At 40.4% G+C, this 11,783-nt stretch overlaps 1 protein-coding gene across 6 annotated transcripts in view; it reads left to right on the top strand.

Moving 5' to 3' along the window:
- Nucleotides 1-218: 218 nt before the first annotated feature.
- Atp8a1 (ATPase phospholipid transporting 8A1) overlaps nucleotides 219-11,783 on the top strand; it is a 218,659-nt gene continuing 207,094 nt past the window's right edge. For 5 of the 6 annotated variants that reach the window (XM_087187535.1, XM_004849787.4, XM_004849790.4 and 2 more), the window contains exon 1: nucleotides 219-487. In XM_087187535.1, the coding sequence (XP_087043661.1) occupies nucleotides 439-487 (49 nt within the window). In that variant the 5' untranslated portion in view covers nucleotides 219-438. The remainder of the gene's footprint in view (nucleotides 488-11,783) is intronic. The other variant, XM_087187537.1, reaches the window with a different exon arrangement.

The following is an 11,783-nucleotide window of genomic DNA, read 5'->3' as shown; positions in this document are numbered from 1 at the left end:
CTAGGGCGGCGGTGACCCGTTCTCCCCCCAGCAGTGGTACGGCCCGAAGTAGGGCGGGCGCAGCGGGCTCTCCACAGCCTCTCCCCGTCCTGTCCCGCCTTCCGAGCCCCGCGGCCGCCGGAGCGAGGGAGCGCGCTCCACAGACCCCGCCCCGAAGACCCCGCCCCGGCGCCGGCGCCCTCGCCCAGGCTCCGCCCCTCGCCGCCCGCCCCCATCGCGGTTGCTGAGAGAGTTCGCCCAGCTCTGCGGGCGCCGCCACTGCCGCCCGCGCCTCTTCCTCCTCGGCTGTGTGTCGGCGCCGTTCTCCGGTGGCCGGTCCTTGGGTGGCCAGGCATAGGCGGCAGCTGAGCCCTCGGTGCGGCGCAGCCAGGTCCCCGCCCGCGGCACCGTGACAGGTGCAGAGCCCAGGCTGGAAACCCACCTTCGGCGGCAGCCGGGATGCCCGCCATGAGGAGGACGGTGTCGGAGATCCGCTCCCGCGCGGAGGGTGAGTGCCCGCCGCCAAAGGGGCTGTGCGCGGGGGCGGCTCGGAGCCCCGGGTCCGCAGTGAGAGAGTGTGTGTACGCACGCTTGTGTTTATCCGGGAAGGGACACTTCATCCCACCTCTTAGTCCTGCAGTCCGGCTCTAGCACCGGGTCCCTAGGGGACCCTTCCCCCCGTGCTGTCCTCGATGCACTGGCAAACCCTTCCTGGGCTCCAGAACCTCCGAATTGGGGTCCTGGGTGGGAGCCCCAAGGCTTGCTTTACACAGCAGTGTGACCATTCGGTCCCTGTCGCGGACAGCGTTTGCCCTACTCACCTCACACCTCTAGCCTCCGGATTCCCAGCCAGTCCCCCTCAACCCCTGGGAGTGATCACATCCCCAGCCCGCCCTCTGCGCCTCCACCGCCCACCTTTTTGCAGCCCCCACATCACAGCTCTAGAGAAGCGGGATTGTCTTTCCCAGGCTGCAGGATTCTTTGATCAGTACTCCCTTTGCCTCCCTAGGTGCCAGGATCCTTAATTGGGCTTGGTTGTTCAGTGGGTACAGCCTGTTACAGTCTTTGCAGTTCTGCCTTCTGCAGCAGAATCTTGCCAGGCTCTGGTCTGAGGTTTCGTTTTAGGTTTTCCTTTAGCCTGAAACCTACACTGGCCCACTGAGCTGCCTTGAGCTGGATGGAAGCTCTTCTCTTTGCTCCACCCAGAGCCAGCTGTTGAATGACTATTCTTGTGGGCATTGAGCAACAGATGCCCGACAGTATAGGCAAGGAAGCTTTTAGGAGACCAAAACACCCTCATCCTGGCTGACAGCACCAGCGACCTGTCTGGCACTGGCAGGCGCTCAGTAAATATTCCTTGATTTTGCGCAGGGCAAAGCCAAGACGATACATTTCTTGAGTTTTGTCTTTCAAGCCCATAACCTTTTACTTCCCATACTTGAACCTTCCAAAGGAGAATAACATCATTTTGGGAGCTGTCTGTCTTGTCATAATCACTGACATAATCCTCCCCACACCCTACCCTAAGGTGAGGCAGTAGGTAAAGGAAAAAAAGAAGTTAGAATAGGATTCCAGGAGTTTAAAACACGGCATTTCATTTTTCCTCTGTAGTATCCTTGTGTAAAAATAGGGTTCCTGGATTCTGATATCTAGTATTTTCTGATTTCCCCTGACTTAGGAAAATGTTAAACTGCTTTGGGGAGAAGGCCACACACAAGTGAAAACAGCCCTGAATTCTATGTAGGAATTTAGTATACATACTTATTGTCATTGTGATATCAAAAAACACTTCTATAAAATATTATAGTTTTACACAGCCGAATAGATATTTTAAATGTTCACAATAAAAATGTGTTCATTTTTATACACTTCTGAGTGAAATGATGAATTTTGCTAATACCCATGTGAGCCATAGTGAAAATATAGTGATACTGGTGGTGTTAAAAATGTAATGGTAATAGTTGGTGCTTTCCATCCATCATAGCAATTGATGGATCATATATTGTGGGAAAAAGGGACAAGAGAAAAAATCCAAAAGCAATATAAAACCTGTGGCATGTGATATGATTTTGTCAGTATTGAAAGGCTGCAGTATCGTTTTTTGATTTGCATATGTAGTTTTCAAAGTACTTCACAACAATTACTTTATGGGCTCTTACAACACTCCTGAAGGTTGGTGAAGGTGGAGTTCTATCTGACTGTTGAAGAAACTGTGGCCCAGAATGGTTTCATAACCTGCCCAAGGTCAAGTAGCTAGTTTGGTGACACATTTGGATTAAAAGCTCTGGGGAAACAAGAACCACTCCTTATTTAATCTTTGTGTTATTCCCTGTGCATCCAGCATTGTCAGGGGCATTGTAGTGCTTGGTGCACAACCCTTTCCTCCCATATTGACTGATTTCACTTCATTATGTACTCAGCATTTTGTTTGGGACTATGGTGAAGACAGTCACTCTGTGGGCTGGTAATGTGGCTTATTGCCTGTTCTTCCCATGTCTTTCTTGCCTAAGGAATAGTCTGTTGACAGCTTCTTTCCAAAGAGCTTGTTCTGAACTGCAGTCTCTTTGGCCTTGGCTGATTGATAGGCTCCTAACCCAAGGCCAGCCAATATCTAGGTTACCCATACTTGTAACCTTGTGGTTTGGCTTAAAAGATTTTCTGGGCTATCTTATCTCTCTTGGGAGGCATTGAGATTAGAGATTTTGAGTGAAAGTCATCCGGAAAGGGCAGAGATGAGTAGGCTGGGGGAGAAAACAATGTATGGGTATGGTAGGTCTTGCAAATACTGCTCAGTAAGGAAACAGAAATTGAGTAAAAAGATAGGAAAGATGATGGAAGAGGTATGGAAATGCAGATACTGAGAGAGGGTGGCTAGACCACAGAGTCCTCTGCCCCTGAGTTTTCTATTTGCAGTTTCTAAGAGCATTAAAATAAGCACTCCTCCACTTGAATGGGTTATTTCTTGAATACAGATTGTCCAGCTTTGTGACTGTTTTGCCTATAAATTGCTTACAGTCAAGTTGTAGAGAAAGGTCTTAAATAGAGAATACGTAGTCTAAGAGGGGATGTTGTTAATTAAGTGTTGTGCTTACTATAGGTCCTGTGGAAGATCAGGGGTATAGCACATACTTATTCCTGAACAGCGAGTACTTCACTGAGGTATGATCTGAGGAATCATCATGCAGCACTTTTCTAACTTTAAGGTGCAAAGGAATCACTTGAGGATCTTGGTGTATGCAGATTCTGATTCAGGGAGTCTGAGGTTAGGGCCATAGTTGTTGCATTTCTGTCAAGCACACAGGTAATGCTGGATGCTGCCAGTTTACAGATAAGTCTTTAAAGGATATTGCCAACTATTTCAGTAGTTGGAAGGGTGTTGACAAGTTGAGAGTAATGACATGAAAAAAATGGTGGAAGTGAACATGGTCTATTTCAGAGTTCTTAAGGAAATTGGCTAGGAGCAAAGGGAAACTTGGAAGGAGTTTGATAGAAGTTTGGATAGGTAAAGTACTGCTAGATTACAGAGCATTTTGAATGCCCAGATGAGTCATTTGGATACAGAATTGAGTATTTGAATGGGATCTTAGAGCTCACCTAATCTTATTTCTCATTTGAATATGACACCAATACATAATAACTGACAGGGCCAGTTTGGAGCTAAATCATTATAAGGGAGCAATGTTCCAAGAGTACTGGCTTAGATTAGTCAAGAAGTATGTTGGACGGTTTGGAGGGAAAGGTACTGTGAATAGGCTCTATTGCAAGGAAGTCTTAGAACAACAAGGGAAGGTTAGCCCTGGAGTGGAACAGTGAGAATGGGAAGGGAGGAATCATTCAGCAGATATCTACCAGGTACTTCCAGGTGCTTGGCATACATCAGGGGACAGAAGCAGCTGTAGGTGCTTATACTCTAGAGAGGCAGGGGTCAAAGCAGACACCCAGAAGAGCAAATTGTAGTCCTTTGTTTGGGAGAATATTGGAAGAATAAAGGGAAGGAAAGATGGAGAAAAAGCAGGGTGGTGGATGTATTTCGATTTTAACAAGGTTGGCGGAGTTGACCTGAAGAACATGAGGGACTTAGCCTGGTGAGGGTGTGGGGGAAGGAGATGCCAGGCAGGGGAAGAGGTACGGTAGACATCTCAAGGCAGGAGAGTCTGGAGGGTGAAAGAAACAGGGAGGAGAGAATAGTAAAAAATAAGGCCCCATTATGGAATTTAGGAAAGGAGTCATAAAAAAATAAGACTCAAGCAACAATTTTTAAGTTTAATGTTTATGAGATCCCAGTTCATTAAAGCTCATTAAAATGAGCTTTCTAGGCTGGCTTATGAAGATTCCGAGGACTAGATCCGAGGAGTAGGGCTGAGGATTTACATTTCTAGTGAGCCTCCCAGGATTTTCTGAACTGATGAGACACATTTTGAGGAACTCTCTTTTACAGTCTTGAATTTGACTGGGAAAGTTTATTATATGATAAGGGAACTAAGGACAACAAATACCATAAGAGAAGATACTAATGCAAATTTTGATATAAGTATATGACATCCAAATTGAAGTGCTTTAAAGGTACTTTGAAATTTTGAGGTCAGATATGAGAAAAACCAAACTTGGAAATCTGGAATTCAGAGATAATACCTGAACCCTAATAATTGATAAACTTACCAGAAAGCAAGAGTAAAAACAGAAGGCTAAGAATGTTAGATCTCTTTACTTCTATCTCAGCTAATTCAAATGGATGTGTGAACACATAATTAGTAATCTAGAAACAGGAACTGAAATAATGGTGGCTTACACAAAAGACAGTTTTTCCCACTTCTATAAGACTAGTGTGGAGGGGATTGGAGGGAGTCAAGGCCAGGTATGACTTCTCCACAGTCCTAAAGGATGTTGGCTCCTATGTCTTTCCATCTCACCATCCTGTGCAGATAACTTCCAGAAAGTCACAGTGATATGGGAAAAGTGTAACTGCCCACCTGTTAGATACCAAATGTGCCCAGTTCATGGTCTCAACATCAGGGAATGAAGTCCTGAACCAAAGGAGGAAGTTAGGAGTGTTTTATTGGAAATAAAGAGAAGAATAGCTCTTGGATTTGCAGGAGGGGTCGTGAGTGGGTGAGTTACTGAGGCCCTTTGTCAGGGGTAATAGCAAAATCCAACATGGTTACAACATGGCTCAAACTATAGTCAACCTTATAGGATTCCAAGTATAGATGCTTAGCTAATATTGATCCACTAGGGAAATGAGTCTCTTAGTAAAGATACGTGGAAAGAACAAAGGTATTTTTGGTAAGGAATGAGTCCAGATTCTCTGGTCACCCACCTGAGTGTCTGATGGCTAGCTGGACTTACTAGACCAGGTGATACTAATTACAAATCTCAAGTTGCTGCTTATCACTTAGGGAGGCATGCCAGCCTGGCCATTTCATCTCCATCTTGCACCTCCAGCCACAACCTTTATTTTGTGCTGACTTTCTTGAGGGCCCAGTCCCTCTTTGGCTGTATATTAATTTCTGTCTAACTTAATGGTCTGTAATAACAGCATAGTGGCTGAGTCCCAGCCATCGTGTAGGAGTTCTCAGCAGGAAAAAAACGGAAGGGTGAGAAACAAAGGGGTTTTCTTGACAGTGCCACATAAAGACTAATGCTTATTTTGTGTTGGTTCCCATCTGCAAGAAAATCTGGGGAATGGCTTTTTCCAGCTGAGCACATTACTCAGTGTTGTGTTACTAAAGGAAAAAGGGAGAATGGTGAATGGGTAGGGAGCAGGCTCAGTCACAACCAGGTACTCAGATTGCAAAAGGCTCTTGTATGAATAAAATAGAAACTATTTTAGAGCTCATACTGTACAGAATAGTAAGCATTAACTGTTCAAAACTAATAAAATGCATTAAGAATACCTACCCAATGGTTTGCATTTTCTTTTGAATATTATAATACTACAATGTTAGAATATTCATGGTTATATCAAATATATATTAAAGTGATACATTTAGAAGTTGTTTCAGGGTTGTTTTACCAAAGGACAACCCTAAAATGTTTGCAACCCTGTAGAATACCATGTTTCACTCACTTAAAAAATAGCAAAAAGACAAAAAAAGTAAATTTTTGTTAAAAGAAAAATTTTAGGCTATTTTCAGTGTTGAGATACAAGATGACTTCAATGAGAGTAATTGAATGATGGGACCACAAGGATGGTGAGTGAAGGAGATCCCAGTGACAACATATGGAGACGAGTTCATGGTTTAAAACTGGTGTGGCACTGAGAGAGAGAGCGAATATAGTAATATCAAAAATCTCTAAATATATGTTATTTTGCTTTGTGTCATTCTGGAGATACTAAGTGAATTACAATTCAGTTGTTTTAGGTTTTCTAAGCTGTGATACAGAATTCACTCTCTCCCATTGAAAATTAGATCATGAGTTTGCAGGGACAGAGGATGCTTTCCGAGGTAGTGAAGCATTTGCTGGGTGGGTCTCAAGTCCCCGCATTTCATGACACTGTGTGTCCAGCAGGCAACAGCTTTTGTTTTAATCTTCACTCTTTATAGAGGAACTTTTCAATGGTCTTATCCTTTAGGGATGCCAAGGTCCTTAAGGGAAGGAATGCTTGTCTGTTTTGTTCACTAATATGTTGCTCCCCCCAGGACATCATGAGGGCTCAGTAATGGGGCAGCTTTCTAAGCCACGTTGTAAGGTACTCTGTGCTAAGTCCAGACTTAGTCAGAAGTCAGGACCTCCTACTGAAACTTTAGCACCACAAAGGGAGCATTTTGCGTGTGAGTGTGTGTGTGTGTGTGATCACTTCTGTCCCCTCTGCACCTAAAGTTTTACCTGCCACATAGTCACCACTCTATGTTTGTTGAATGAATGACTCTGAGCTTTGTTGGTCATGGAAGCACCTAACCCTATCCTCCTGACTGTAGGAGTGCTGCCTGCTCATTGGGAAAGCTCACACCACAAAGAGCTATCAAAGAGAGAGTAAAACCATCCTAAATGATGTCATTCTCATATTATCACATTGTGATTATATTTTATATGTATTTTATAAATTTTAAATAAAATTTTTGTATATGTGTATATACATATATCTAAAAAAGGTTATCATTTCAGTATATGTCCTTCCCAACTGTTTTCTAGAAAAGGAAAAAAATAAGATCATACTCTATATTATTTTTAATTTTTATTAAATCTATTCTTTTTTTTTTTTTTTTTAACCGGGAATCCAACTCAGGACCTTGCTCTTTCCAGGCAGGCATGGCTACGCTGAGCTACATCCCTGGCCCCTTGGGTCTATTAAATCTAAGTTTGTGATTTTTCTTTTGTCCACTCTCACTACTTGTATCCTCCGTTTTGCTTATTTGTTTCCGTTAAACAAATGACTATTGAATAAGCATCTTTATACATCTTTGTAGATTTTTCAGATTATTTCTTTGTCAAAAGTCCGGAGAAGTGGGATTTCTTGGTCAAAAATATGTATCTTTTTATGACTTTTGATGGTCCATCTTTTGGTTTGTTGGCAGAATTATGCCACTTTATACTGTCCCTGAAGCTGCACAATGTGCCTACTTCTTTGTCCCTTTTTTGGTTAGCATTCTTTTTCATCTTTGTGAATGTACAATGCAAAAAAACTAAACCTTGAAGTTTACATAACCGAACACAGTTCTGTGATTTTAATGATTATTTTGTTTCTGAACTGTTTGTTCATATTTCTGTATGTAGTTTATTCTGTACTGGTTTTAAGAACTTCAGTGTTAATGATTTGAACTCTTTTCCTTGTATATAGTTTGCCATATAACTTGGTTGTGTTTTTGTATGTATACAAGTTAATATTTTTCTTTCCCTTTTTTCTTTAAAATTTGTCCTTTGATGTTATATTTTTTAGTTGAAGACCGTGGCAATTTTTAACTTAGGTTTTTCAAGTACTTTTAGGTTTCATTTTAAACAGTTTTAAGTCCTGTGGGATTTACTTTCTTGTGAGTTGTAAAGTCTGGGTCTAATATTATTTTCAAATTATCCACTCAACATAATGACTCAATATTTAATAATCTCTTCTCATGCTGGTTTGAGGTGCTTCTTTATGTGTATGCTCGACTTTTTCTGGAGTCTCCCTCTCTCTCTCCTCCCCCCTCTCCTGACCTCTGTTTTGGTCTTCTTGGGCTCCTAATATCACATTCCTTTATTGCAACTTAATAATAATAAAGTCTTCATAATTGTTGTACTTCTCACTGCTCTGTTCTATAAATTAGCCTAGATTTTTTTTCACGTTCATTTTTCCATTTAAACTTATCACTGCATCATTGAGTCAAGCTACAAAATATGTTGGGATATTTATTGGTGTTGGATTAAATTTATAAACCTATATTAAGAGAACTGACACCTTATATTAAGTCATTTATGATAAGATTCTCTCTCCATTTATTTCTCCTTTCATATGCCAGGTAGAATTTTCTTTTTTCTTTTAAAGATTTTTGCACAGATTATTTATATTTTGTGAAGATATTACAAATGGAACACTTAAAATTGTTATGTTCATGTTTGTGACTGTAAACACAGGTAAAGTGGAAGCTATTGATTTTTAAATGAACCATTGGTCTGAATCCTTTCATTTTAAATAGTATTGCATTTAATTTTTATCTGGTTCTTAGGCTGTGTATCATAAAGCAAAGTATTTTTAAATGTTTTCAGTGAATTATTCTTGACTAGAAATTGGTGATATTACTTTTTCAGCAAGATTCGTTCATTTTTATATGCTGAAGTGTTATAGTCTCTGATTCCAATTTGCTACTTTTAAGGTGTAATACAGTGATCACTACCTAATAACCAAGAAATTATTCTTATTCTTTCTACTAAGAATAAGATCAGAATTCAGGCCAGTTAGAGACGTTACTAATGGTTACATGTAATCTACCCATATCAAATTGGCATTCATAGCTCAGATCAACACTAAGAGAAATAAAATTTGAGCCACCAGTGCTAGATACATAGGCCCTTTAAACTTTTTCAATAGGCACATTTAAAATTTAAAAGGAAATAGGCAAATTAACAGAACAATGTATTGAGTACTAATCAAGTATTAATGATTAATATGTAATACATATTTCATAGTATATAATAATTAAATGCAGTACGTAATATAAGCTTGTTTTTCTATAACCTGATGTATTCAAAATGTTATCATTTAAGCAAGTTATGGATATAAAAATTTAAAATGAGAACATTTATATTCCATTTTTGTACTGAGTTTTCTAAGCCTGGCAGGTATGTATTATAGTACATTTCATTTTGGCAGCCGCTCTATTGGACAGCAGAGCTACAGATTACCTGTAGCATGTGTACCATGTGAGAATTTGCTAGAATTGTTCGGTGTAGAAAGTTTTATAAAGGAAATCCATGGCTCAGAGTAAGCTTATTAAAAATTCATGATAGCTGTACTTCTCAAGTAGAGATTCAAGCCTTCACTTTCCTTCTTTACAGCAGAAGGCAGGTATGTGTGTCCTCCTCAAACCTCACACATTATGTTAATGCTTAGATAATACTGCTTTTGACATGGCCCTTGTAGCAGTTTAGGGATTTTATGGTGTACATTATGGTATCTTTTGAAGCCTGTTGTTTTGTTTCTGATTTTTAAAATCTCTTTTTAAATAGATTTGATAAGCGAAAGCCATCCTGCCTACCTTCCTATTAATTTTCATTTAAATGTTAACCTAAATGTTACATAGGTTTAGCTTTGAGTAAATATGCTTTTGTGTACAATATCACCATCACTTTTGTTGGTCTTAAGGGACTACAGAACTGGGCCTCATAGATTATTTACATCTCTAATTGATTTGGTGGAGGGAGGTGTTGGTTTTAAGTTGGGTTTCTGTTCCCTAGCTGTGTGAGCTGTTTTTGAAGGAGCGGACGGATCATGATCCTCTGGAGCTGTGTTTAGTAGCATCAGGTTAAGGCGGAGACTGCTAATAAAAAGGGCAAAGCCTGACTAGGTTCTGGACCAGAAAATCACTTGACTGGGCCAGACCCATTTAGATAACACAGCATTGGCTTTTGTAAGTGAAGCAAGTAAGCAGTAGCGTGCAGGAGTAACCAGAGAGGGGTTTGTTCTGACACCAATCTAGAATAGGTGAACTTCTGAAAATAATTGGCTTTGTGTCCCTGTGGCTTACTCTTGACCTAAGATAGAGCTAACTTGGTGTAAAAGAAATTTCCTTCCAGCTTCTGCAGACCCTCTTTTCCCCTTTCCATCCCTCATCACCATGTAGATTTATCCCTACCTGAGTCCCAGAAATCTTTGAAGTAGGGAACATTTAAAGAGCTATGGTTAGCACTCTAAAGACATGACATGGACACCTTGCCACCATTTCCTTGACCTCAAGTGCCTGTCACAGCAACTCAAAGAGCTCCAGGACTGGAGGCCTGGCCTTAATCAGAGAAGATGCTGGCCTTTGACCTGGGCTAAGACTCCACGCCTCTATACTGTGAGCACTTCTGGTGCTGAACCAGACCTACTAAGGTTTTTGAATATCATTTGCTTGTATTTTGTTCACAGTTGCTCTTGGCAACTTGTTCACCTGTATAAGAGATCTTTGGTTCAGAGTGCATCTGTCATCAATGAGCACATCTGGACCTTTGCCTTGCTGCTTTATTGTTAGCACAATGGCTGTGACCCTTTCTGCTTCCCTTCTAGTCTGTTTCATTTTACTTCTTCCCTCCTTCTCATTCAAGGCCATGTTCTATATCTCTGGCCAAAGAAATGAAACAGGTCCATCTACATAAATTTTACCCAAATTTAACACTCTATACATTAACCTTAAATTTGATTCAGTCCTCCATCTATTTCAGTTTGGCTCTATGCCAAATAAGTGTTCTCAAGTGGATTAGATCAACTTTCCTAACTTTATTGTCACTGTTATACATAGAATTTAGAGAAATGATGTGAATAAAACTCTGGCTACCATCTTTAGTGCAGAGTATGTCCAGTGGAGGGTTGTGAAATATGGATCATTTCATGACCACGATATGTACCTTAGTGGTATTCAATCCTAGCTGTGCATTAAATCAAATGGAGAACTTCTAAGCCGTAATGATGCCTGGACTGATCCCAGACCAGTAGAATCAATTTAGTCCATGGGATCTGGACCAAATGTTGATAGTTGATCTTCCAAGAAATTCTAAAGTGCAGCAGTGTTTTGTTTTAAAGAAACTGATGTAGACCCTTAAGTTTACTTTGAGAGAGGGTGAGGAGTAGATTGTATAAAGCCATATAGGTTGCCAGCTATGAAACTAAGAGCATATGGATATTTCTGGTAAATTTTTTTTTTATCACTCAGTTACCAAATGGGTCTAATTATGGTCATCTTAATTTTCCCTCTCAGAAATGGGCAAGTTCATATGATTATTAGGTTTTGAAGATTTTCTTTAAAATTTTGAATTGACCATTCAATTCAGTACAACCAAATGAAGAGTAAACACATCTAGTTTATTTTTAGCTGGTGTTATATCTACTCTGGGAGCTTTTGAATATGAGCTTTTCTGCAGTGTCATTAGTAGCTTTTTGCTAACCTAATTACTTTTAGTATGTTGTAATTAATAGCTTTCTTCAGCCTGTATTTGTAGCCCACACATTTAGTCATTTGAAGGTAGAAAAAAATAGCTTAATAACCTGAAAAACATCTTTAAAATTTCTTTGATAACTTTATTTCCAAGGGATGTATTTTCTTGTGTGTTTCTGCAGTCATAGACTTATCCCACCATGCCATGAAACAGTCTTTTGTGGGTTAGTGTATGATGTGTGAAAACTTACCACAAGT

The sequence above is a fragment of the Heterocephalus glaber genome, unplaced genomic scaffold (assembly GCF_053883595.1).
Source record: "Heterocephalus glaber isolate CG9 unplaced genomic scaffold, H.glaber_assembly_v1.0 deba00001509, whole genome shotgun sequence".
NCBI lineage: Eukaryota > Metazoa > Chordata > Mammalia > Rodentia > Bathyergidae > Heterocephalus > Heterocephalus glaber.
Note: the sequence above shows the minus strand (reverse complement) of the source record. Positions and strands in the feature narration are given on the sequence as shown.